Genomic DNA, 27,935 nt, shown 5'->3' with positions numbered 1-27,935 from the left:
CTTTACAAAGCACTATGTTTAGGGTGCATCTTGATTTATTTTGATTATTTTGCTTGTCAGATTTAATGGAAATGTTGAATATCATATAATATTTAGAGTTCTCTTAGCTTGCTTATTTATTTATTTATTTATTTATTTTTGAGACAGTCTCGCTCTGTTGCCCGGGCTAGAGTGCTGTGGCATCAGCCGAGCTCACAGCAGCCTCAAACTCTGAGGTCAAGCGATCCTCCTGCCTGAGACTCCCAGAGTGCTAGGATTACAGGTGTGAGCCACTGTGCCTGGCCTATTAGCTTTTTAAATAAGTGGATTTTAATGTTATAAAAGAGATCAGTATGTAGGAAGCAAGCCAAGGTGTATTTGAGAAACTTTTCTGTTATATTATTCATTAATATTTTGCCTTTCATTTTTCTTCAATTTATTGTCTGCTTATCTGATTTCCTTTTTTTCTTTTTCAGTGATGATCACATAAAGTTTTTCTGCTTTCAAGTACTAGAACATCAAGTTAAATACAAGTAAGGCTTTTCTCACTGTTTTGACACTGAGGTTTGTGGCGAGAGGCCATTTTCTATTTAGTTTTTTCTTCTTTGAGGAAACCATAACAGGTTGTAAACTGACAGTGTATTATAACTTATATCCAGGTTATAGAAGTGTTTCAGTGTATCCAGAAGTCTTTGAAAAATACCGAGATAGTTGGTTACATATAAAAATCCAGACACTTCACAGAAAAATCTATATTTCCAGCTTCTCTGGAAAAATCAGAAGATCTAGTAACACTAGACCTGTTTTTCCACATGAAAATTGTTAGAGTTAAGTGGCCACATTAGCATTTGTGTGCAGAATCCCTGGCTTACTAAGCAAAAACAATGAATCACTGCTGAGAGGACACTTAGTTTGCCTATTGGTTTATTCTATAGACTACAGACCTCACAACTTGGATATATTTCTGTTTGAAAAATTATGTAACTGTCATTTTGTTTCAACATGAACAGAACCACAAATCAAACAAGGATTGATGTTGATACCAAACCTGTCACTCTGATCCTTATCTTTTCTTTAAAGCAGTGATGAGAGGCATCGATTCATTGATTCATTTTAGGAAACTTTAGATAATTGAGAGCTATAGAAATTTTCCCTTTCAAAAATATAAGAGGCTGTTACTTTTTATAACCATGGACACCAAATACAGCCATTATTCTTTTTCTTCTTTATTTTGAACAGGTATTCAGAACTAACCAGTGTTCAACAACAACTAATTAGGGAGACACTCATATCTTGGCTTCAAGCTCAGGTAAAATAGTAATTTCATTCAGTACCTCAAATTACCAGATATTTAAACTTTTATTTTTGCAAGAGTTTGCAGCCTTACCTCAAAAATTTTGATCATTTATCCTCCATTTGGTCCTGTAGCTTTTTAAAAAAGTGCTGGTTTTGAAGATTATGGGTAGATGGAAACTTAGCAATAATTTAAAATTATATCAATAACTGAAACTGTCACACCTCCCGTGACACATTGTGGAAACTTTGGTTTTAAGATGTAATTTTTTTTATTTTCATTTTTTATTTTTTTAACTACTTGACAAAAGCTGCTTTTCTGTTTGGCTCTTAAAGGTGAGCCCTTCTGGACAGCCTCTTCTTCACAAGATCCCTTTTCAAAAAGGGCCAGTGGAGTTCTTTATTCACAGCATGTTCTTTTTTGTTAATTTTAGTGAATCTTAACATATAAAGCAGTTGTATAGTTGGAATTCTTATTTTCCTTAAAGAGCAAGCAGATAGAAGAAAAATATTTTTTTTTCTAGGCAGAAATTATAGGAACTATTAAAACTCTGCACATGAAACTTGTCTATAAAAGTGTAAGAGTGAAAAGTAGTAACCATTAGAACCTATGGTCACCGTCTGGCCAGTCACTTAAATACTTTGATAATTTTGATGCGTATTTGTTGCATAGCTAATCTGGACCATGTTGCAGTTTGGTAGAGTTTTGCCTTTTTATGGTGAAATGAGTTTCTGAGTATTTTCAATTTACCTTTAATTTCATGGACTATTTCTCTGTTTGTCAGATGCTGAATCCCCAACCAGAGAAGACCTTTATACGAAACAAAGCAGCCCAAGTGTTCGCCTTGCTTTTTGTCACAGAGTATCTTACTAAATGGCCCAAGTTTTTTTTTGACATTCTCTCAGTAGTGGACCTAAATCCAAGGGGAGTAGATCTATACATCCGAATCCTCATGGCTATTGATTCTGAATTGGTGGATCGTGATGTTGTGCATACATCAGAGGCAAGTAACTAACCATTAATTTTTGTATGAGATAATGGGCACATAAGAAAAGGAGCAAGAAATCTTTTTTTTAAGTTTTTGAGGTAAATTTTCTTAATAATTATGAATTTACCCAATGTTCTGAATTTTACTTTACAAAGGAACTTAATTTTTTTTCAGATTTAGGTTGAAATTAAAGTATTGGATTTTTTTAACTAGGCAAATGCTTTGTCTAGTGAAATACACAAATTTATTTTCTTCTATGAATTCATTGAGAAATGTAGTCTATATTTAATACTGCTGTATAGTCCCTGAACATGGAAGAAGCATTGCTTATGAAGTATCAGTGCTGGCTGCTTCTGTATTCTCAGTCACATAGTTTAAGTATTATGTTTACATATTGAGGAATAACTTACCACATCCTTAAGATAATTTCTTTTTTTAATTGAGATGGGGTCTCACTCTGTTGCCCAGGCTAGAGTGCAATGGTGTCATCGTAGCTAACTGCAACCTCAGACTCCTTGGCTCAAATGACTCCTGCCTCAGTCTCCCAAGAAGCTAAGGCTACAGGCACGTACCACTGCACTTGGCTTTTACTTTTTGTAGAGATTGGGTTTCACTCTTCCCCACGCTGGTCTTGAACTCCTGGCCTCAAGCAATCCTCCCACCTTGGCTCCCAGTGCCAAGATTACAGGCATGAGCCACCACACCCAGCACATGCTTAAGATTTTCTAAGTAATGTTTATTTATAGTTTGGATTTAATAAGAAATTAACTCTGATGCTGAGGAATAGCATGGAAGAAGGAAATACAAAGAATCACAGGATATGACTTTAGAGCTGATAAATAGGAAATAGCGGTAGAGAATGTGTTGACAAGTCTGGAAGTTTAATGTTGAGGAAATCACTGTGTGCAACTATATTCAGATGTCAAACATTATTTTGTGAAGTAATCTACATTGCGTATTTGGTGTTTTGTTTTGTTTTTAGGAGGCTCGTAGGAATACTCTCATAAAAGATACCATGAGGGAACAGTGCATTCCAAATCTAGTGGAATCATGGTACCAAATATTACAAAATTATCAGTATACTAATTCAGAAGTGACATGTCAGTGCCTTGCAGTAGTTGGGGCTTATGTTTCTTGGATAGACTTATCTCTTATAGCCAATGATAGGTAAGTATGCCTATAATTTTTCTTTAGTATAAACCTGTAAAATACAGTGTTTAAAACTCATGAATTTGAAAATGTCATAACAATTTTATTCCCCCATTACCCCAGGTTTATAAATATGCTGCTAGGTCACATGTCAATAGAAGTTCTACGGGAAGAAGCATGTGACTGTTTATTTGAAATTGTAAATAAAGGAATGGACCCTGTTGATAAAATGAAACTAGTAGAATCTTTGTGTCAAGTATTACAGTCTGCTGGGTTTTTCAGCATTGACCAGGTCAGTAAATTTATATATATAAAGTTTTGAAACTTGTTAGAACAAATTAGGATATGTAATAAGTTAAATATAATAATAGCTTTTTCTTCCCCACCCCGCCCCTCCAAATGTTAGAAATTCTCCTGGAGATTATAATAATAAGCTACTGTGTCTAGAGAGCCATAATGTTTTCAGTAGTATTTGCCTTGGAGAATAGATTATGCCAGTTCTTAAACTTGAAGGTCGGGATGGTGCCTGTAGTTGTACATTTCTTAGAAATTCCCAGATGATACACTGCTGTCTGTGGACCATTCATTGAGTAGCAAAAGACTCTGCTATTTAAAGGGCAGTGCATTTTGGCCAAAATTAGACCCAGTAATCATAAATGTTGCATTTTCATCATACTTTTGAATCTTGACTCCTTTAAGCCGTTAGAAATTTAACCCCAAGAGAGTAAGTACTCAAAGTGTGGTAAAGTAGTAGTTTAGAAAGGTAACTTTAAGGTTTTTATTTTAGTTTTTGCTGTGACAGAGATAAAGAATATCTAAGACATCTTTGTATTACTGCTATGTTGGTAATATGGCTTTAGTGGTTTTCTTGGTCAGTTGTATGATTTTCCTACATCTCTAATGTCTTACTTATTTCCTGGTAAAAGACATAAAATGGTGATGGTACAGCCTCTTTCTATAGGAAAACAGCATAAGGGTAATCAATGAAAATAATCTAAGTTTGAGTTCTGACTCGAACACTGATAAGACCTGAGGCATGTAATTGTAATAGCCTATGTCCTTGTAGGATAGTAGAGGCACAAAACACATAGCATCAGAAAGGACTATTGTAGGCCAGGCGCGGTGGCTCACGCCTGTATTCCCAGCACTCTGGGAGGCCGAGGCGGGAGGATCGCTCAAGGTCAGGAGTTTGAGACCAGCCTGAGCAAGAGTGAGACCTCATCTCTACTAAAAATAGAAAGAAATTATTTGGACAGCTAAAAATCTATATAGAAAAAAATTAGCCAGGCATGGTGGTGCATGCCTGTGGTCCCAGCTACTCGGGAGGCTGAGGCAGGAGGATTGCTTGAGCCCAGGAGTTTAAGGTTGCTGTGAGCTAGGCTGCCGCCATGGCACTCACTCTAGCCCAGGCAACAGAGTGAGACCCTGTCTCAAAAAAAAAAAAAAAAAAAAAAATAGAAAGGACTGTTGTAAATTGTTGCATTTACTATAATGTGGGAGCATTAACTTTATTAGAGCACGTTTACCAAATTCAACAGTTTAGAGAGGAGAAGGTTCTGAAACCACAGATCTTTTTGTTTAAGCTTTTATAAAGCTGGTAACATCTATAGGACTGTAATCATTAAGAACAGTTGCTTTGAAGAGTACTAGTAGATATTAATAGTAGCAGAAGAATTTCTAAAAAGTTCTAAGAATTTCTCCAGTCAAAATGGTAGAATTGTTAAATGTCTAATGTCAGTTTAAAATTGAATCCTGTAATTGGCACTTGATCCATGCTAAAGTTTGGTGTTTTTCCTCTTACTCTTGGGTGGGTGGTTTTAAATTGAGGTCTATTTTAATATAGGAAGAAGATGTTGACTTCTTGGCCAGATTTTCTAAGCTGGTAAATGGAATGGGACAGTCATTGATAGTTAGCTGGACTAAATTAATTAAGAATGGGGATATCAAGAATGCTCAAGAGGCACTACAAGCGATTGAAACAAAAGTGGCACTGATGTTGCAGCTACTAATTCATGAGGATGATGACATCTCTTCTAACATTATTGGATTTTGTTATGATTATCTTCACATTTTGAAACAGGTAAGTCTTTGTTTTATTCTTTTTCTCTTGTAGATAATATAAAAGAGGCATGGGGAATTCGAAAAATACAGAGAAAATGGAAACAAGAAAATACCCTTTATTCTACCACCTAAAGATATTTATTATTAAATATTAATGTATTTCCATCTTTTTTCTGTAAATTTCTTAGCCGGAAAACGAGTGGCTTGGTTCAGAAATTTACTAGCTTCAGAGTTAGTTATAGGCTTAAGTTACATTTTCATTTTGAACTTATTTTTATTTCTGGATACAGTAGGAATTTTATTAAGCATGATTCATTATTTTAATTACGTATACATCATTTCTTATAAACAATTTGTGGTTTTTGTTTTAAATTAGTTAGAGATAGGTTCTCACCCTGTCACCTAGGCTGGAGTGCAGCGGTACAATCATAGCTCGCTGCAGCCTCAAGTGATCCTCCTACCTTAGCCTCTTTGAGTAGCTGGGAGTACAGATGTGTATCACTATGCCTGGCTAATTTTTCTTATTTTTGTTTTTAGAGATGAGAGTTTTGCTATATTGCCCAGGCTGGCTACAATTAAGCCCTGGACTCCCGCAGTCCTCCCACCAAAGCCTCCAGAGTCACTGGGATTATAGGCATGAGACACTGTGACTGACCAATTTCTTTTCTTTCTTTTTTTTTTTTTTTTTTTTTTTTGATACAAGGTCTCATTCTCTCACCCAGACTAGAGTACAGTGGTGTGATCAGAGCTCAATGCAACCTCCAACACGGGGGCTCAAGCAATCCTCATGCCTCAGCTTCCCAAGCACCTAGGACTACAGACACACACCACCATGCCCAGCTAATTTTTTAAAAAATTTCTTGTAGAGACAGGGTCTTGCTATGTTGTCCAGGCTGGTTACGAACTCCTGCCCTTAAGCAGTCCTCCCACCTTGACCTCCCAAAGTGCTGGGATTATAGGCATGAGCCACTGCTCCCAGCCTGGGCTGCCAATTTCTTATGAACCATTTTTTACACTTAAAAATTTCTACCAGTTAATTCTAGTAAGAACTTAAAATGTAGATGGTATTAGTCTCCATCTTATAGCCTGTAGCAATTTAAAGAGTTAGTAACTTGTCATTATGATGTAAGAGGGCCATTTCTATTTTATTTGCATTGGATTAATTGAATCAAGTCAAGCTTAAAATAATTATTTTCCAAAATGAATTTAAGTTTTGTTTGATTGTTATAAACACAACACATGTTTACATGCGTACTTTAAGAAATTTTAGGCAGTGTTAAAAGGTCTATTCACTATTGGTAATCCTACTATGTATCTCTTAATGGGTTTCTAAACTGATTTGCTTTGTTTAAAACAAGGAAGAGATCATCCTTAACTGTCCTTGTAACCTGCTGCTTTGCTAAATAAATTATAGGTATCTTGAAAAATCAAATTCATCTACATGTTTTTGCCCGCATGTCAAGTTATTTACTAGGAGTGGAATTGCTAGATCTTAGTTAGGTACGTATTAAATATAAACAGGTGCTGCCAAACTGCCTTCCAAAAGAGTTGTGTGCATGTTTTAAAAGATTTGATTAGAAAAATGTTCTGATATACAAGTATTCCTTTAGGAAGCCTAATAAATTATTGCTTACTTTTTAACAGCTTACAGTGCTCTCGGATCAGCAGAAAGCTAATGTAGAGGTAACTGACTTCTTTATGCTCCTTTTAAACTAATAATAGATTCTTTTTGTGTATAATCTGCCTTAAAATATATAGTTTAATTTCAAATTATGTCAGATTAAAAGAAGACTGATTGACAAAGATTATTTTATTATTAACTTTAGGCAATCATGTTGGCCGTTATGAAAAAATTAACTTATGATGAAGAATATAACTTTGAAAATGAGGTAAGAATTTTTGTGTTGAGAAATTAGTTTTAAAATTATTTATTTAACATCATATCAATATTTCAACTTTTAATTGGGGGCCCTTTAAAACAAGAAGTATTTGAAAACTTAGCCTTGGTTATATTGATGTCAACCTTGGATGAAATTAATAGAAGCCTCTTAATCTTTCATTTTTTATATTTTGTCCATTAACCCTTTTAAAAACTCTTTGTAGCACTGAACTTAGTAAAATATTGACAATATTATTGGTGATCATATCTCACTTTGTATTTAATAAGTGTGATGAACCTCACTTCATAAGTCTTTATGGGAGAGTGAAAATGAGGCACTCTAGACTTGTTCCAGTTAAAAGTCTTGTCCCGGCTTGTGAGTGGGTCAGCTTCCCATCAAACACAAAGGCCACTAGGTGCTTTCTAGGGATTCAGTCACGGCTTGTGCTGCTTAGCTATGTGCTGAAGTGTTCTATTTCCCACCTCACACATTCAAAACTTTGGGCTGTAAAAGGGTAATGGTGATGATGACCAATGCACTGCACACTTAGGAAGTGCCTGGCTCCTAACATTTAATATCTCCTATTGTATGATATTATTACCACATTTTACAGTGGACATTGACAGATGAGAGTAAATAAGGTGCCAAAGGACCGAAAGCCCAACAAGAACCCAGTGTGGCTCTAGACTCTTGTCCTTAACCTTCTCCTTGGACTGTTTCTGGCTCTAGGCTTTTGAAAGGTCTAGGGCTATATTGAGAAATACTTACTTGTGAGCAGGAGGGGAGAAGCCATTAAGAATAGTAAGTTTTCTTATATAAATGAATATTGATGAAAATATAAAAATATCAAATTGGTAAATGCAGAAAGCTACAAGAGAACTGAATACATGAATATTAAAGTCTCTTAAGTATTTTAAATGAGGATTTTTAACTTGCAGGGTGAAGATGAAGCCATGTTTGTAGAATATAGAAAACAACTGAAGTTGTTGTTGGACAGGCTTGCTCAAGTTTCACCAGAGTTACTGCTGGCTTCTGTTCGCAGAGTTTTTAGTTCTACACTGCAGTAAGTTTGCTATTATTTTTGTAATAAGCCCACTTCTTTCCTTTGCTCTCTGATGGTGATCTAAAATAAAATAGGTGGTTAATATGACTTATTGATCCATGTTACTTATTAAGATATTAGGTATATCTCTGGAAACAGTGCTCTTATTTTCTTGACTTATCTTGATCCTTTCTACTTTTGTGATTATAAATTATGTTGTCTGGGAAAATTAACAGTTGCTCTGACTTTTTAATAATTAGGCTTCTGTTGGTGTGTTATCCTGTGCTTTACTAGTGTTATGTTCAGATCTCAATGACATATTATACCTTGATAGGAATTGGCAGACTACACGGTTTATGGAAGTTGAAGTAGCAATAAGATTGCTGTATATGTTGGCAGAAGCTCTTCCAGTATCTCATGGTGCTCACTTCTCAGGTGATGTTTCAAAAGCTAGTGCTTTGCAGGATATGATGAGAACTGTAAGTATACTGAAGATAATTTTTTTTAAACATAAAATTCTGTTTTCACTGTAAGCTAGGGAGAATTCCTTGATTGTTAGAGCTTAGTATATGTTAATAGTGGGGCATTTTGGTATTGCAATAAATAAGAATGGGTTTCTTAACTTTTTCCTGCTACAGTTGGTAACATCAGGAGTCAGTTCCTATCAGCATACATCTGTGACATTAGAGTTCTTTGAAACGGTTGTTAGATATGAAAAGTTTTTCACAGTCGAACCTCAACACATTCCGTGTGTACTAGTAAGTATACATTTTACTCTGGATTTTTATTTTCCATGTATTTCAGCTAACGAACAGATAATATTCTATCTTTCTGTCCTCTATAATTTTTCTCAGAGTCAAAAGCTCTCAAAAACTCTAGAAAGACACTGAAACTAACCCCTCCTCCATTTCTTTTAAATGGATAATTTTAGTCATCTAAAATAAGTCCTCAAGGGCTTATTTGTATATAGTATAGAATTACTTTTTGTGTATTCATGGTCCCTTTCTTTTAGGAGCTAAGAAATAAAATTTGATGTAAACAAAAATGTGGCATGACAATAGCAATGAAAGCCCTGAATAAGTGCAGAAATAGTAAAAGTGTCTCTGTTTCTTTAGATGGCTTTCTTAGATCACAGAGGTCTGCGGCATTCTAGTGCAAAAGTCCGGAGCAGGACTGCTTACCTGTTTTCTAGATTTGTCAAATCTCTCAAGTAAGTATAAAATCTCAGCCTTTATGTTTAGCTCTTTATTTTTTACATAATTAAATAGACATATAAGTTATTTTCCAAGAGCCTGCAGTAGATTTGGTTCTTTCTGTTGCAAGGCATGTTTTCCTTTTATGTTACGACTACTTTTTCTGCTCATTAGCCAGGTACTTTGTTCATTAATAAAAAATGGTTGGTTTGCATGCTTTTAATGGTACTATTATTTACTTAATTGTGATTTTCCTTTTTGCTTTTTTTCAGTAAACAAATGAATCCTTTCATTGAAGATATTTTGAATAGAATACAAGACTTATTAGAGCTTTCTCCACCTGTAAGTATATGTCCTTTTGAGGTATTTTCCCCAAATATCATGGAGCCCACCCATGCTGTTAGCCTTGCCTTTGTGGCCAAAAATTTTTTTTTTTTTTTTTTTTTTTTTTGAGGCAGAGTCCTGCTCTGTTACCCTGGCTAGAGTGCCGTGGCGTCAGCCTAGCTCACAGCAACCTCAAACTCCTGGGCTCAAGTGATCCTTCTGCCTCAGTCTCCTGAGCTGGGACTACAGGCATGCACCACCATGCCCGGCTAATTTTTTCTATATATTTTTAGTTGTCCAGCTAATTTCTTTCTGTTTTTTAGTAGAGACGGGGTCTCAAATGATCCACCTGCCTCGGCCTCCCAAGTGCTAGGATTACAGGTGTGAGCCACCGTGCCCGGCCTGTGGGCAATTTTTAAAAATGTGGTAGAGGGAAGTGTGTGTGCAAGAGTTCTCTTTACCTAAATTCTATTGATATAGTAAACAAAATATAGTAATAGAAAGGAATTAAGAGCTGACTAATAAATTTGGCAGCTTGGAATACGGTCAGCTCTTTGTGTATTATTAAATTTAGGTGAAGTATTTTATGGAGAAGAAAAATTCAACTTATAAATTATTCTCTATTTAGTACTACAATTGTATTAGCTGTTCTTAGCAACTCCTTCTGTTAGACTGAAGTTTTTCTGTTAACTTCAGGCTTAGGGTAAAAATTTAAATGCTGGTTGATCTGAATATTTTGATAGGTTGGGGCCATGATCCCGAAAGAGCAAAATCCCTAACGTCTAAAAATCCCAAAAATCATAATGCTAAAAGATGCAAAACCTGAAAATATAATTCTGGAAAAAAAAATTTAAAAATTCTTTAAAAGGCATTGATTAACATTTTTTAAAGGGGATTTATTTGAGAAACATAAAAACATGACAATACTTCGTAGGCCAGTTTACAAAATAAAATAGGCAATAATAACATTTTTGCAAGCATAAACACTAAGGTATACTAATGACAGGAGCAGATAAATTGCATTTACAAAGAAATAGGTCAAAAAGTGATGTGTATCAATACATATCACTATGGTTGGTAATTATATGTACCCAGCTTTATAACTGGTCATCATGTCAGACAACCTAAGTCTTTTGACAGGATTGATTAGAAACTGCGATGGGTCCACCCAAAGAGCTGAGATCTCAAGAAATTTTATATGTTACTGCAGATATACAAAAAGGACATCTGCTTATTTGCCAAGAAAGTTTCAACATTTTTACATATATGCACGATGCTTAAAAAGTCAATGTTGTGATAATGCACATTTGTGGAGTCAAATTTATGATGTCAAAGGCAGCAGAAGAAAAGTCTGTCCCAGCTTTCAGAAAGAGACCAGTTTGCCTTCTGTGTTTGTTCTTTCCCGGCCCTGGCCGATTGGATGGTGCCCGTCAACGTTGAGGGCAGATCTTCCCCACCTGGTCCACTCAGACCCACCACCTAGTGCATTTAGACTCACTAATATCTTCTGGAAACAAACTCACAGACATACTCAAACTAATGCTTTACTAAGTGTTTTTTAATCCATTCAAATCAATACCATGTCAACTTGGCACCCATATGCATCTCCTTAATTTCCAAATAAAGACAATAGCAAGGTAATAGTTTCACTTAACCATGGTGCAACTATCCTGCTTACAACCAAAAACACACTAATCTCTTCCCCAGAATTTGGCTGTCAGGATTTTGACCTTTAGGGTTTTAGTTTTTCAGGAATGTGGCTTTCGGGAATTTAGATGATAGGGATTTTAGACTTTAGGGATTTTGATCTTTAGAGATTTCAATCTTTCAGGATTATGATCAGCACCATTTGGGATCCATTTCACTAGAAATATTTAAGTTGGGATACTTTTTTTGTCTTTTTCTCTTTTTTCCCACAAGGCAGCCTAGCATTGAATAAGTTGAGATATTTTTAAAGTACATGTTGACTGGCATTCATTTAATGAAAATTATTACTAGAGGTGCCATTGAAAAATGAATAAAACAATACTTTTAGGTTACAAAGGTTACATAATTTCCCTGCATGAAAGGTTACTAGTGAATTATATGATGAATTTATCCTTGCCTATGTAGTACAAAAACATATATATTAAAGTACTTTACCCAGTTAATGTCAATTTTCTTTGGCAGTTTACAGTGACATGTAAGACTTAGGTATCGAGGAAGCCATATTTTCTTACAGATATTGGAAATTTTTCATGTTTTTCATATAGTACGTATAAACAATGACTTGTACTGTACCTGTAATCCTTTTTCAGTATATAAAAAGACCTAAATCAAATTGCTTTCTTGAATATCAGCCACTTGATAAGGTGGTACTGATTTTTAGAGCACCCCACATTTATGTAGCTACTTTATCTTTCTCTTCTCAACTTCTAGAGCAGTGATAAGGCCTAGCAGGTACTTAATACAAGCTTTAATTACTTTTAAATAGGGACATTTCTCTTTCAAGGGATAGAGAATTTTTTTATAATAAAAGCACCACACATGATTTATCTGTTTTAAGACTGGGTTTTTATATAATTTTTTCTTAACAGGGAATTTTAGTGTTGGACCTAGAGAGAACTCTGATTTCCGCCCCCCCTGGTGTCTCTGAGTGCATAAATGTAAAAAATAACAAAATTTGTTAATAAAAATTGACCAATATGTAGAACGTTTGCTTGTGCATGAAAGAGATCTATTTTGTTTCATTTGCAGTCGTATTTTAATAATGTCAGGTGTAACAGATGTGTGTGTATTGTGTGGGTTTTGTTGTTATTAAACCCTTAAACACTCTTGAAAATATAAATTAGTGTTACCTTTGTACTAATAGTCAAAGCATTTTTGTATATCTTGTGTATAAGATTATAATCTTACAAATAAGACTTTTTACAAAAGGAAACAATAGAAAGCTAATAATTATATGATTATTTGCAAAGTCTTGGCAGGGCTAGAATTAGAACCATGATCTTTTGGCCCTCTGATTTAGTTTTCTTTTCATTACATGGTGTTGGGAGAAAATTATTTTTATAAGTACCTGATCTATGAGTTGATGTGATAGATTACATTTCCTGTTCCTCTTGTACTTTTTCTGATTAAATGAGAGGAACTCAAGAAAGAAAAACTTCAATAAGACTAAATTTCATTCTAGGAGAATGGTTACCAGTCCTTGTTGAGCAGCGATGATCAACTATTTATTTATGAGACAGCTGGAGTACTGATTGTTAATAGTGAATACCCAGCTGAAAGGAAGCAGGGATTAATGAGGAATCTGTTGACCCCACTAATGGAGAAGTTTAAAATTCTATTAGAAAAACTGATGCTGGCACAAGATGAAGAAAGACAGGCATCCCTAGCAGACTGTCTCAACCATGCTGTTGGATTTGCCAGGTGAGCATAATCACAAGTAAAATTATAAAGTATGTGTCTCTACACAGAACCACTTGTTTGGATCTTTTATGATGGGCATACATATCTGTGTTTCCAAAGCTGGATTTTCCAGAGAATTGTCTAAATCTTTCTCTTCTAAATCCAGCATGAATTAGAAGGTTTAGATGAAGAAAGGAATAGATCACATAACCATTCTGCCTTGACAAATGTTCAAATTCTTAACTTCTCTGACTTCTTTGGTATAAATGGGTTGTGTATTTAAGGGGATTACATAAAGTCTTTATATACCAGTGATATATTGGGACATCTTGGGTTAGTCTTGGTTACCTCAAAGAGAAAGTCCTGAGGCATTTCTTTAGTGCATTGTGTCCCAAAGACCACCCAAGCAGCCATTTGAAACTTTCCCTCTACCCTTACTTTTTATTGGCACGCAATAACAGCATGCAAGTTGTAGTGATTGCTAAGTAGAAGTTATAGAGAACTTGTTCTACAGAATACTTCAGAGCAAGAGCTAGATATTAGAGAGGTTGTATAACTTGATTCTGAAGATTGTCTCTGAATTTAAATGGGTAGTTTGCAGATCCTTGAGAACAGGCTAGTCATAGCAAGTGGATTTTTTTCCCTCTTTTCTGCATACTTTGTCAGCAGGATTTTAGTAAAACATTTAGGTAGGCATACATTAGAGAGATTATATTAACTACATCTCATTCATTTAATTTAATTTGAGCCCTTTTGTTCTGGAATGGTAACTGGAAGCAGTAGTTTACAAATAACCACATAGCCAAAGATAGAAGTGATTGTGATGTGGAAAAACAAAAAAGTGGGTTTTTAGTTTTGTCAGTTTTTAAATTTGTTGTGCATCGTTTTTTAATCCTCCATAATCCTTTTAAAGAATAAAGTTAAATCTAATTGCCTGATTTTTGCTAATATAGTCGAACCAGCAAAGCTTTCAGCAACAAGCAGACTGTGAAACAATGTGGTTGTTCCGAAGTTTATCTGGACTGTTTACAGACATTCTTGCCAGCGCTCAGTTGTCCCTTACAAAAGGATATTCTCAGAAGTGGAGTTCGCACTTTCCTTCATCGAATGATTATTTGCCTCGAGGAAGAAGTTCTTCCATTCATCCCATCTGCCTCAGAACACATGCTTAAAGATTGTGAAGCAAAAGACCTCCAGGAGTTCATTCCTCTTATCAACCAGATCACAGCCAAATTTAAGGTATTACACAGAAAGTCTGAGAATTTCAACTTAAGATGTTCTCACTTAAAGATTAGATGTATTTATCTTCAGACAGGTTTTGGATGTTGTCCTATGTTTTTTGTGTTTTTTTGTTTGTTTGTTTTTTCCCCTTCAGCAGTCCCCAACGTTTTTTGGCATCAGGTATCTGTTTCATGGAAGATAATTTCTCCACAGACCCTGGGGGGAGTCCAGGGGTGGGATGATTCAAGGGCATTACATTTATTATACACTTTATTTCCATTATTATTACATTGTAATATGTAATGAAATAATTATACAACTTACCGTAATGCAGAATCAGTGGGAGCCCTGAGCTTGTTTTTCTGCAACTAGATGGTCTCATCTGGGGGTGATGGTAGAGTGACTGATTTTGACAGGAGGCAGAGCTTATGTGGGTGATACAAGCGATGGGGAACAGCTGTAAATGCAGATGAAGCTTTACTTCCTTGCCCAAACTCACCTCCTGCTGCGTGGCCCAGTTCCTAACAGGCCACGGACTGGTACCTGTCTGGGGCCCCAGGGGTTAGGGACACAGCTCTATGTGATGCAAGGTGGCTTTGTTTACTTTTTTTTTTTTTAAATAATAGGTACTTGAGAGTGTGGATTATATGTATTTTTATCATCCCCATTGTCTAGCATACTACCTGACACATAGATCATGCTCAATGATGTTTTAATAAAAACAGACCTTATCTGCTCTGTGTAGCAGAAGAAAACAACTAGTCTGCTGATATAGAAAAGCAAATAAAAATAGTGTTGAGTACTAACATGTCTAAAGAGGTAAATAAGAAGCACTGTAATTTGGGTGCCCAAGCAGGAGTTTAAAAGTATTTAATATACTAAAGTCAGTTTTATATACAGGGAAATTTAAGCCCAGGTATAAGATGTCCAATAAAAATGGCTAACAATTACATAGTACTTTCTGTATTCAAGACCTGTTCTAAGCATTTTTTGTACATTAGGTCATATGATCCTCATACCTACCCTAAGAAATAGGTATTACATGTTACAGATAACAGGCGCGGAGAACTTAAGGAATTCGCCCAGGAGCATGTAAAACCCAAGACTTCATTTGTAAGCAAGTGTTGAGAGCATACTATTAAAGGATTTTTTTTACCTTTATTCAAAATTTTTTTTTTAAATCCAAGCATTTACTCATATAAATTGATTTATATTTTAACAGTAAAATTCATTTTTTTTTTTTTTTGATTGAGACAAGGTCTTTGTCTGTTGCTGGGGCTGGATCATAGGTCACCACAACCTGCAACTCGTGGCCTCAAGGGATCCTCCCTAGAATTCATTTCTTGAGAATTTACATTTGAAAATATTCCGTGGCAATATTTTGTTGTGTAAAATAACCACCTGTTTTAACCTGAATTGTAAGCCATAGGAAATATGTTAAGTTTAATGATCTTTTAGTAATGTATATATTATATAGATTTCTGTTTTAACATTGATATTTGTTAACCAAGTTATGTAAATATACATCCTAAATAGAAACTGTGGAGAAACCATTTATGTAAAATTTTTTTCTGACGTTTCATATTAATTTCATTACTCAATTCTGAAGTAGTAATAATTTTTTCTTCAGATACAGGTATCCCCATTTTTACAACAGATGTTCATGCCTCTGCTTCATGCAATTTTTGAAGTGCTGCTCCGACCAGCAGAAGAAAATGACCAGTCTGCTGCTTTAGAGAAGCAGATGTTGCGGAGGAGTTACTTTGCTTTCCTACAAACAGTCACAGGCAGTGGAATGAGCGAAGTGATAGCAAATCAAGGTGGGGATGCATGCCATGCCTAATTTGTCTACTTACGTCCTCATCAGAGTTACACATCTGTATGAGCAAGAGTGAACTGAAGTGAATACAAAACTTCTGAAGTTTATTGGCCTCTAGGATGACAGTTTATTATAGGGGGAATCAATCACTTTAAAATCTGTATTCAGTTCTTGTTTTTCCTAAGGCAGTATTTTTTAATTGATTCTTCAACAATACAAATATAATGGTAGCTGCTTGTCGGAATTGACCCGACAATTGAGTCTTATGGCCAATTAGCCATTCTGAAATTAAAAATAAATGGAACTGTGTGGATCAATGTAGAGAATTCTGCTACATAGGAAATCCAAGGGAAAAGATATTAATATTAAGGAAATACTGATTTTTTTTTAATGTTTAATGCTTAGAGTTTAAGTGCCCAGTTAATAAAAATCAAAGGATCTTAGCAACTATATAAACCTTTTTGACTTACTCTTGTATATGGAATGAGAACCTCAGGTTGACTTTGTAGTTCTTTTTGAAATTAAACTCAAGCTTTTCTCCTCAGGTGCAGAGAATGTAGAAAGAGTGCTGGTTACTGTTATCCAAGGAGCAGTTGAATATCCGGATCCAATTGCACAGAAAACATGTTTTATTATTCTCTCAAAGTTGGTAGAACTCTGGGGTAAGATAAATTTTTTTTTAGACTTCATTTCCCAAACTGTTTCATGAAACTCCTAGAGATGAAGTGGAACCCTAGCTCAAGCATAGACAGAAACTGGGAGTTGATTTTCCTTGGTATTGAATTAATTGATATTCTTTTTATACAAGATGAAAATCTGAATTCTCTTGACAGGAGGTAAAGATGGACCAGTGGGATTTGCTGATTTTGTCTATAAGCACATTGTCCCTGCATGCTTCCTGGCACCTTTAAAACAAACCTTTGACCTGGCAGATGCACAAACAGTATTGGTAAGCACCTAGGAATCTTTGTTTACCTCGTATAGATCTCATAAATTCGCAATTTCTTCTTTAATGCCAGGTTGATTATATTATGTTTTATTAATTTTTTGAAGGTTGATGATACCTTCTGAACCTTTTGTGGATTTTTATTGAATCCCAGTGCTGAATTTGAATATGTAAAATTTAGCTCCTTCAACTTTAACAACTAAGACTCTTTTTCTAGGACTATGAAAGGGTACATGATACAAACGTTCTTGAAAGCTTGATTGTTTGTTTCCTCTATTACTTTAATTGTAAAATTTGTGCTTAGTGATTTTCTCTAAAAATTAAACTCATTAAATTGCAACTTTCTCCTCCTCATATGATAGTTTCCCCAAGGCTCATCCTCAGAATACTTAATGTCAGTTGCTCTTTTCTTACTTTCCCACAACCTAGTAAAAGGTAGATTTCAAAATTGTAATTTACTACATCAAGGCAACAGTTTGTATTGTTTTTTTCTTTTCCCATCCAACCCACTTACTCCATCTGCCTATTACCTTTCCTTCCTGTAAGCATTTTTTGAAGGTAAATATATCCCTGGAAATATTTATTTAAGGGAAAATATTTCCCTGGCAATGGCCAGAGTAATGAAGAGAAAAGTTGGATCAGTAACCAAGAACTGACTATCTTAAAATTTTTTCTTAAAACTTGTTTCCCACAGGCTTTATCTGAGTGTGCAGTGACACTGAAAACAATTCATCTCAAACGGGTAAGCTTTGTACTCCCTGCCTCTTCATTTTCATCTCATGTGTAAAATTTGTTCTCATTTTAATGGTGTTTGACTCATCTTGTTCTTGAAAGCCATATCTTGTATAAAACATAATTCAGTTCTGACTTTTTGGGATGTGGGGAAGGGATTGAATGAAAGTAGCAGTATCTGTTCTTGTCCTTCATGTTTTGGGTAACAGGAAAGTTAATGTGTATGTTTTGATTGGACAAAGGATGTGAAAAATCTTAACTAGAATTTCAAGATCCAGATTTCATGATCTAGTAGTAAGCCAGATTTCTCCAACTTCTTAATAGTATTACAAATGGTTAGAGTGTTTCACTACTTTAGAATGTCCTGTTCTTTGTCAGTCTGATCATTTGTATAAATCATAAATGATGGCTATTTTTAAATAATGAATTGGTTGCGAACATTTAACAAACCAGATGTTTTTCTTTTTAATAACAAAAATTCCTACCTCCAACTTCTCTCTGAAAGCCAGAATGCCAACACAGGACTAGCATTTCCACTTAGCTACAGTTAGCTAAAGAGCAGCAATTCCCCTTTCTCCTTGAAAGAAGCGTGAGCTCTCACTCACTAGTCTCCATTCAGCCCGCTTCCCCATTTGAACTTGATTTTTTGATTCTGATAGAGAGTGGAAGGGTTTTCAGTTCAGCCGCATTTTCTCTACACTTTGCTATGTGCTAGAGTGAGGGGTGTGTGTGGGCAGCATTGGAGCTGTATAAAGATGAATAAAGTATCCCCCAATATTTAGGGAGCTCAAAATCAAGGGAGACCAGCAAATAAATGTCAATGGGTTAAGTAAGTACTTTAATAGAAGTGTGTAAAATACTGTGGGACTAAAGCTAAATGAGTAATTTGCCTAAGGGGACAATCTAAGCAAGCTGTAGGAAAGAGGTGATATTTTTGTTAGGCCTTGAGACAAATATAGATTGATTGGACTGACAGGAAGGGGAGCTGGCATTCTGGGCAGAGTTTTTAGTAGGTGTGTGAAAACAGATCAGGTATCACATGGTGGATTTGATGGGAAATGATAGACTTATCCTGCTTAAAGTATGGAGGCAGAAGTAATAGCTAAACAGTAAGATAGGACTAGATGATCAAAAGCCTTGTGTTACATGTGACAAAATGGGAAGTCAGTAGGCAGTAGGGTTGTATTTTAGGATTAGGATAGATAGGTGAGAAAAAATGTTCAAGGAGCAGTTGGACTATGGGTCTCAAGCAATTAGAACTAAATACTGGCCGGGTGTGGTGACTCGCACCTGTAATCCTAGCACTCTGGGAGGCCAAGGCAGGAGGATTGCTTGAGGTCAGGAGTTTGAGGTTGCAGTGAGTTATAATGAGTCCACTGCCCTCTAGCTGGAGCAACAGAGCAAGAGCAAGACTCTGTCTCCTCCCACCCAGATCCTCCCCAAAAAGAACTAAATACTCATTTTGGAATTATCAGTGTGTAGGCAGTCAGAGTGAAGTGTTAGGAATGAATGAGACTGAGACTTTCTAAGACCAGGACAGAAAGAATGTTGGCTCAAGCAAGAGTCAAGAGAAAGCTAGAGATAGAACCAAAAGTAGCAGTATCATGAAAGCTAAGGGAAGAAAGTCTCAAGAGAGGAGACTGGATGACATTGTTGGATGCTAGAGAGTCAAGGAAGATGAGGAAGGAAAAGAAACAGGAATAATGGTATTTACAGTTGAAAAGTATTTGTCTTCTTCATAGATGCCCTAATTTAAACACATACAGGAATTGAGTCAGTATTATATTTGAAAATGTTTTGCTTCATTGTTCTATTTTCGTATTCTTTTGACTGACTTAAGCCATAAGTTTACTTTTCCTAATTAAAAAAAAAACTATAGTCTTTTTAAGTGATAACAGTGGGATTACGTGAAATGATGAGCAATGCATAGGAAGTAAGCACAGAGAGGGGGACAAAAGAAAAAGGTGAGAAGGAAAGTAGAAGGGATCTGGGAAACTTGGAAATGATACAGTGTTACCTCCTCTCAATTAGAGACAGGTTTCCTTTAAAGGATCATTAAATTGTGACCAAGATCCACTAGGTTAGAGGGCCGGGAGTCAAGGTAGAGGAGGAAACATAAATCCTTATTGCTCCATAAATCAGGAGCAGTAATGTTAAATAGGAAATTTGGGTGTTAATGCAGGAAAGAGTGCATTGAGGAGAGATGGATTGATTTCATTTTGATAACTGTTACTTCCAGTTGTACCAGGTTGGGGTCATCAACATATTAAAGACTTTAAGTTAGATTAAAGTTGGAAAGTGAAATTAGCTGCTGCTTTTTTTTTCTTCTTTTAAGTATTGGATTTGTTACATTTTATAGGTTTTGGCATCTAGAAATACTAAAAATTGGCCTCTATTGAACAGCAATGGTTTTTTAAAGCTCACATGATCTGCTTTTTAGTAAAAGTTTAATCAGCAACACACTGGGCAACTCACCTTCTCTTTCTGGATCATGGTTTCCTCATCTGTTCCATCTAGCCACTAAATTCCTGTTCCCTAGTTTGTTGAATAGGAAAAGATGTGCTTTTATTGCTGCTATCTTCTAACATATTATTTTCTCTCTTGCTTATGTTTATTTTTGTGTCTAAAGATGGTTGCTAGCCTGGCACTGCCTGAAGGCTTCCTCCCCCCGTGTACCCACAGATACCCTATAATCCATGTGGTAGATTGAACAGGAGCACCTTTCTTCACTGTCCTCTTTCAGTGTTTAGAAGGCTTCGGCAGCATTGTGCCTGGATTTAGAAAAATGTTTCTATAATCTTTAGCAGTAGTTAACACTAATGTTAACATACAGTAAATGCTAAGTGCTATTCTAAGAGTTTTACATTTCTTAACTCCTCAAATCCTCATGATAACCTCATTTTTCAGATGGAGAAACTGAGGCTTTGAGAGGTTAAGTAAGTTGCTCAAGTTACCAGAAGGTTGCCAGAGCCAGGCTTCAGACCAAGGCTGTCTGGCTCTAGAGTCTGTGTTCTTAATCACAATACTATATTGCCTTTAAAGTGTACATGCATTGTTCTAGTTTCTTTTTAAGCATTATTAATGTCAAGAAAGAAAATAGTTATAAGTATCTCTTAATCTTCAGGGCCCAGAATGTGTTCAGTATCTTCAACAAGAATACCTGCCCTCCTTGCAAGTAGCTCCAGAAATCATTCAGGTAAGAGGTGTCTTAGCAGATCTTGCTCTTAATGTAATTAAAGAAATGTGACTGTGTATGTAGTTCAGTCTAAATTTTGACTCAAGAATGCCAAACTGGCCAGGCGCGGTGGCTCATGCCTATAATCCTAGCACTTGGGAGGCTGAGGTGGGTGGATTGTTTGAGCTCAGGAGTTTGAGACCAGCCTGAGCAAGAGCGAGACCCCGTTTCTACTAAAAATAGAAAGAAATTATATGGACAGCTAAAAATACATATAGAAAAAAAATTAGCCGGGCATGGTGGTGCATGCCTGTAGTCCCAGCTACTTGGGAGGCTGAGGCAGGAGGATTGCTTGAGCCCAGGAGTCTGAGGTTGCTGTGAGCAAGGCTGACGTCACTCTAGCCTGGGCAACAGAGTAAGACTCTGTCTCAAAAAAAAAAAAAAAAAAAGAATGCCAAACTGAGCTTGCACTGTGGTGCATGCCTTTAATCCCAGCTGCTCGGGAGGGTGAGGCAAGAGGATCACTTGAGCCCAGGTGTTCAAGAACAGCCAGGGCAAAATAGCAAGATCCTGTCTCAAAAAATAATGAAAATTTTTTTAAAAAGCCAAACTGCATTCCACTTGGTGTTTTGCTGTGCATAAGAAAGCAAGAGCACTAGAATTGAAATGATGGGGTCTGTGAAATTGGGAAAATTTGCATTTTTATTTTCACTAATCACAACTGAAATTTAATTTTCTACCAATGTGTAGGTGACAGATCACAGTATTAGTAGCATTACCTATGATACTGTCACCAATATAATCACACATATTTTCATGTCACATAAGTTATTGCAGATATCGCTAAGTATAGTTTATGCTTATCACTGTTTTAAAATTATGAGCTATTAACGTAATGCCACTATATTTTGTTACCTAATGAGATAGTAAGTCTTTTTTTTTTTTTTTAGACAAGGTCTTGTTCTTTTGCCCAGGCTAGAATGCGGTGGTGTCATCATAGTTAACTGCAACCTCAAACTCCTGGGCTCAAGTGATCCTCCTGCCTCATCTTCCCATATAGCTGGGACTACAGGCAGGTGCCACTATCCCCACCTAATTTTTGTGTTTTGTGCCAAGTAGCTGGGACTACAGGCACTCGCCACAACGTCCTGCTGGTTTTTCTATTTTCAGTAGAAACGGGGTCTTGTTCTTGCTCAGGCTGGTCTTAAACTCCTGAGCTCAAGCCATCCTTCCTCATCAGCCTCCCAGAGTGCTAGGATTACAGTCGTGAGCCACTTTGCCCAGCCAGAATTATCTTTTTCTTTTGGTCTAGCTCCACTTGGTTACCCCTCTTACTAGGAAGAATAGCAATGTAGTTTTTGTCCCACTCACTCTTCTCAGACATGAGGCCACCTTGTCCATGAGAGCTATGTTCTCAAAAGTGAACGCAGCCTGCCTGACAAGTATTACATTTGAAAATGCCATATAACCTCTTGTGGTGAGGAACTGTTTGGGTAGATTTTGATAAGCTATAATAAGAATACTGTGGATTTGAAGCAACCTTAATGTCCACTGACGAATGGATAGAGAAAATATGGTGTGTGTATTGTCCACATACACACAGTGGAGTATTATTCAGCTTCAAAAAGCAATCCTATCATATGCTGTAACATGGATGAACCTTGATGAGATGCTAAATGAAATAAGACAGTCATAAAGAGACAAATACTACGCGATTCCACTTATATGAGATATCTGAAGTAGTCAGACTCACTGAAGCAGAAAGAATGGTGGTTGCCAGGGGCTGGAGGGGGAGGAGGGGAAAATGGGGAGTTGTTCAATCAAGAGGCAGAGAGTTTCAGTCTTGCAAAATGAAAAACGTTCTAGAGATCTGCTGTACCACAGTGTGCATATAATTAACACTACTGTACATGTAGTGGTCAAGATGATAAATAGCGTTTATTACTATAAATAAAACTGTGGATGTGGATTAAGATGGATTTAACACAAATACATTTGTTCTCCTCTTTCTCCCCCACTTCCTGGCCACCCAGGAATTTTGTCAAGCGCTTCAGCAACCTGATGCGAAAGTTTTTAAAAATTACTTAAAGGTAGGTATTTGGGAAATTCATATCTTCATATAATTAGATAATGTTTGAGAGCCAAGAGAGAATACGTATATACTATAGTTTGACCAACTGTTATTTATTTTGGGAACTCTACTCTAAAAACTGCTTCTAAGAAACTATAGTTATAGATGTTTCTGTGAAGCCCCTTTCAACCAACTTTTTATGATCTTTTATAAGCACACCGAAAGTGCACCCCTGAGTATATTGGTATGAAAATGCCAGTTTTCTTTTACAGTTTCATGATGTAATTCAATAGGAACTAGAGGATTGGGAGAACAAGAAATATTCAAGAACAATGGCCCATATTGAAAGGAAGGAGCTAAAAATAAAAAAAAGAAGTATGAGTTATTTGCTTATATCCTGTTTTGAAACATTTGAATTGTAAAACAGACAAAAAGGAGAATTCTCAGATTTGGCCATCAAGGTTCTTTTTACATTTGTGAAACCACTGATTTTTATTTATTTATTTATTTATTCATTTGTGTATTGCTGCTTTAAAAAATTTTAATCTCAGATGCAGACTATTAAGGGGCTCATCTTTTAGTTTAATTCATATTAAATACATTAGAAACATATACTGGGATTCAATTTCCCTTAAGAGTTTTGCTAATTCGAGCAATCATCATGGTTTGACAATTCCTATGTGAAGGAATTATTTCCTCAGATATTGCTCAGGACGGGTAGGAATTTTTATTTTCAATTTGTATATATTCATGGAGTACCGGTGCATTTTTGCTACATTAATATATTGCATTGTTGTGAACAGAGCATCCATCACTGGAGCAACGTACATTGTACCAACCAAGCAAGCAACCTCCCATCATCCACCCTTCTCCCACCCTGATTTTTTTTTTAAACCGTGTAGGTTGACAAGAAATGTCAAATGTTTATTTAGTATACATAGTTACAGTTAAATCCACGAGATAAAACTATCTTGGTCTCACCTAGGTAGTCATTCATTTCATACTTTTTATGTACCAAGTATTATAGTATCTGCTGCAAATCCCACTATGAATGAATCTTCTTACCCACAAGGAGCTCATGGTCTAGAATTAAAGTTATAGTGTGACAGGATAAGGAACTATTTTTTATCTTTATCTGTTACCTTCATTCAACAAATCTGAGGGCAAAGTACTATATTAAATTTCTTGGTAGCAGGTAACTTAGCATATGGCTACCTTGTTCTTTTGCCCAAGACATTTGGTAGAATTTGTAGGTCAGAGGGCTTTGCAGAGTAAATAATTGTGTTATCCTTTGACTGTGGTTCTAACAGTTTTTTTCCTAGTTGTAGTTTGTCAGCTTAAACATCTCAAAGAGTTTGTGTGGAAGGGTATTCAGGATTATTTTTTATTAATATTATTGGGAATGCTTCTATCCCCCATTCCCCCATAAAAGCAAAATGCCTATGGAAGTAATCTCTGTTAAACAGCTGATCACTCAAACCAGATTAAAGGACTCAAAATATCTTAACTCTCTATTTAGAGGTATCTGTAACAGTAGGTGTAGGTAGGTACATTGTAGAAGACTTGTGCTCCAAATGTATTAACTCATTGGTACAGCATTTATAAAAATTCTTCCAAGTCCAGTTTCTCTTCAGTGATGGCACTATCTTAGTGATCTCATTATCTCAGTGTTAATATTATTCTTGTGGTTGGAAAAAATGAAGTTCATTCTTTTGTGTCCACTCCTCCTTTCATATCTGCTTGATCCTCAGATCTTGCTGATCCTTTCCTCTTCCTGTCTCTCTTCCTCTCTCTGCTGCTGCTCTGGTGTAGGCTTGTTATCTCACTCTGATCTCCCTTTGCTTGTTCTAGCCAGGCTGATCTGTTTGAAAACAACAAACAGTCCTTTGAAATTTATTCCTCTTTCTCATAACCTTCTTAAACCTTGTATTTACTAAAAACAAGTTCATGTTTCTTAATTTGACACTTACTTTTTTTTCTATATTCTGATCCTGGACTACCTTTCTGGTTTCTCTTGCAGGAATGGTCTTTGCTATTCTTGTGGTTCTTCAAAAATCCTGCCTTATTGGCAATCCACCTCATGTATGAATTCTACTCATTCTTCTAGGCTTACCTTAAGCATGGCCTCCTTGTAAGGCTTTCTTTTACTCATATAGTGATCATTCTTTTCTCTGCACTTAGTTGGTTATTTGTTAAGTGAATCTCCTAGGTGCTAGGGACACAATGATAAGTAGAGTCCTTGTCCATACTGAGCACACTGCCTACCATGTACTATGTCTAGTACTTACTTGACCTGTACCTAGCTGTGGATGGCAGTGTGTAGTACTGGGCCATGCCTAGCACAGCCTCTAGCTGGCTCCTTTATCATAGTCTCCGATATTGACTGGGAGTACTTTTGAATCATCAAAATAAATAGTAAATTCCTTAAGGGATTAGGATTGCTGTCTTTAGCTTTGACTTGTTTCTTCCTCAAAGTTTAATTTCCTAGTCTTAATTTTGACATAGGTACCGGTCAGTAAAAAGGTGTCAAGAGCATGTTTGCTTCTGCCCATTCGATTCTCCTGGCATTAGAGAGAATACCGTATTTTCACTACTTTTCCATTTGGGTGATGTCAGCATAAGTTACATCTAGACTTTACCAAATTTTCCAGAAGAGAAAGTTATTATCTTGGATTATGTGTAGATTTATGAAGTGTGTGAAATGTTTTAAATATCTATTGTAAAAAAAGAGTGACTAGCATTCAGAAACGTCGAGCCATTCTTCAGGGGAAAGGTGATTGTCTTCCGACATTAGTATTGATTATACTAATACTTTTTTTACAGGTGTTCTTCCAGAGAGCAAAGCCCTAAGACTGGATCTCCCTGTGCCTACTTCTTGATCAGGAATTCCAGTGAATAATTTATAAAGAAGTGATTTTTGTGTGCCATTCACACTGGTCTTTTTAACATTGTTTTGAGCTTATTAGAGTATATGTATTGGGATTTTTATGTAAAATGGGTATAATTTTCCCTAAATACAGGTATGTGACAACAAGAAAAGTTGTGTGCATGCCAACTCAATTGTTCTATATAAAAATGCTGTTAAAAGACACAGTGGTTATCTTAGTACCTTAATTTTTTTTTATTTGAAACTTTAAGTCAAGTCCTTTATAAAGAATTATAGCTGTGGAAAACGGTGTACTTTTTAAAAAATTGCTGAATATAAAATGTTTGAAAATTTTAATTTTCTTTAAGTGCAAACACAAAGTATGGGGGGATATAACAATTAAAACTAATTTTTTTGTAGATAGCCATTATATTTCTTTGAACAGTTAAAATGCCAATGTGGATTCTACAAAACAGAATGGTTTCTATAAATTAGTTGATTTAAAAGTAGGTGCCAGTGTTCCACATTTTTTTATAAAAATAAATTTTATGTAGTGAAATCTACCAAGTCGTTTCTGGAATTATTGTAAATGCTTTAGTCTTATTTTCTCATCTTAATCTCTCCTTGATGTCCCATTTCAAGTTTTGCAAATATGAGTATATGGATGCTTTATTTCATTTAATTTTGCTCCTAAAAGGTTACATGTAACTTAGTTTTGTTAAAGAGTCTTTTAAAAATGTACTAGAAAAAGCCTATGTGAATCTGTTGATAGAATTAAAATCCCAATTCTTTTCCTAACTTTTCTATTGGATGTACTTAGAACACAGTATACCTGTGTGTTTATGATGTTTATAAATGGTAGCTGACCATTTAATTAGTACTTACCCCTACCACCTTCCATTTTTATTCATGGCTACTTGAGAAAGCAAAGGGAAAAATAATAGCATCAGTAGTAGCCTTGGAAAATCCTGAGAGGAGGGACAAAACTGAAGAGCAGAATTACTACAGACATTTAAGTTTAAATTCCAAAAGCCCAATTAAGATTTTCAGGAAGGGTCTGTTTGTTTGTTTTACCCTTTGGCCATTGTGTCTCCTAGGGGTTTCATGGATGGGTTTCAGCAGCCTATAAACTCCCTAAAATTGTATTTTAAATTGTGCGCGTGAATCGTTTTCTGGGTTTAATTCCAGAGGAAATTTTAAATGTTTTTCTTAGATCATGGAATAAAAGTACTTCACCAAATTGATGGTTAATTGTAAAAACAGATCAGTGGAATGTATATATTATACGTCAATAAAAATGTTTTTAGAAATATTTAAGTGAAAGCTGGGTGTTTCTTTGATAGGTTTCCCTGTGGAGTGGGAGTGATCATTGTATCATCTATTGCAATAGCAGTAATTCTTCAAAGAATACTGAGTGGCATGGCATAGTGGTTAAGAGTTTATACGGCACAGGCTCCAGACCTAGTTAAGTAGATTCAAATACCAGTTGTCACAGTAACTGGTTTTAGAACCTTGGGCAAGTTAACAACTTCCTGTCTCAGTTTCCCTGTGTGTAAAATGGGGGAACTAATGGTAGTAGCTACCTCATACATAACTCTAACAATTCAATGAGTTAAACATGAAAGAAATTACTGTGGCTGGCACATAAAGTCTTGGTATTAGCATGTATTACTATAGTATTAATTCCATATATGAAAAGGTGTTTGTTTTCCCTAGCTCTTTAAAGCCCTTTAGAAAATGTGTTCAGAGTGGAGAGAAATCAGGACATGGAAATTAAGAGTAATAGAAACTAAACTCTTCATTATATA

General features: G+C 35.8%; 1 protein-coding gene across 1 annotated transcript in view; it reads left to right on the top strand.

Moving 5' to 3' along the window:
- Window positions 1-27,439, top strand: part of XPOT (exportin for tRNA) — a 37,387-nt gene extending 9,948 nt beyond the window's left edge. Inside the window, exons 4-25 of the mRNA XM_045553441.1 lie at window positions 456-512; window positions 1,219-1,288; window positions 2,058-2,276; window positions 3,244-3,428; window positions 3,534-3,702; window positions 5,254-5,490; window positions 7,116-7,154; window positions 7,298-7,360; window positions 8,290-8,414; window positions 8,728-8,872; window positions 9,032-9,151; window positions 9,509-9,603; window positions 9,859-9,928; window positions 13,080-13,318; window positions 14,251-14,536; window positions 16,149-16,338; window positions 16,883-16,999; window positions 17,171-17,286; window positions 17,978-18,025; window positions 21,140-21,211; window positions 23,224-23,280; window positions 26,085-27,439. Of these exons, the coding sequence (XP_045409397.1) occupies window positions 456-512; window positions 1,219-1,288; window positions 2,058-2,276; window positions 3,244-3,428; window positions 3,534-3,702; window positions 5,254-5,490; window positions 7,116-7,154; window positions 7,298-7,360; window positions 8,290-8,414; window positions 8,728-8,872; window positions 9,032-9,151; window positions 9,509-9,603; window positions 9,859-9,928; window positions 13,080-13,318; window positions 14,251-14,536; window positions 16,149-16,338; window positions 16,883-16,999; window positions 17,171-17,286; window positions 17,978-18,025; window positions 21,140-21,211; window positions 23,224-23,280; window positions 26,085-26,111 (2,746 nt within the window). The 3' untranslated portion in view covers window positions 26,112-27,439. The remainder of the gene's footprint in view (window positions 1-455; window positions 513-1,218; window positions 1,289-2,057; window positions 2,277-3,243; window positions 3,429-3,533; window positions 3,703-5,253; window positions 5,491-7,115; window positions 7,155-7,297; window positions 7,361-8,289; window positions 8,415-8,727; window positions 8,873-9,031; window positions 9,152-9,508; window positions 9,604-9,858; window positions 9,929-13,079; window positions 13,319-14,250; window positions 14,537-16,148; window positions 16,339-16,882; window positions 17,000-17,170; window positions 17,287-17,977; window positions 18,026-21,139; window positions 21,212-23,223; window positions 23,281-26,084) is intronic.
- The last annotated feature ends 496 nt before the right edge of the window (window positions 27,440-27,935 follow it).

This window comes from Lemur catta, chromosome 6 (genome assembly GCF_020740605.2).
Source record: "Lemur catta isolate mLemCat1 chromosome 6, mLemCat1.pri, whole genome shotgun sequence".
In the NCBI taxonomy this organism is placed as follows: domain Eukaryota; kingdom Metazoa; phylum Chordata; class Mammalia; order Primates; family Lemuridae; genus Lemur; species Lemur catta.
Note: the sequence above shows the minus strand (reverse complement) of the source record. Positions and strands in the feature narration are given on the sequence as shown.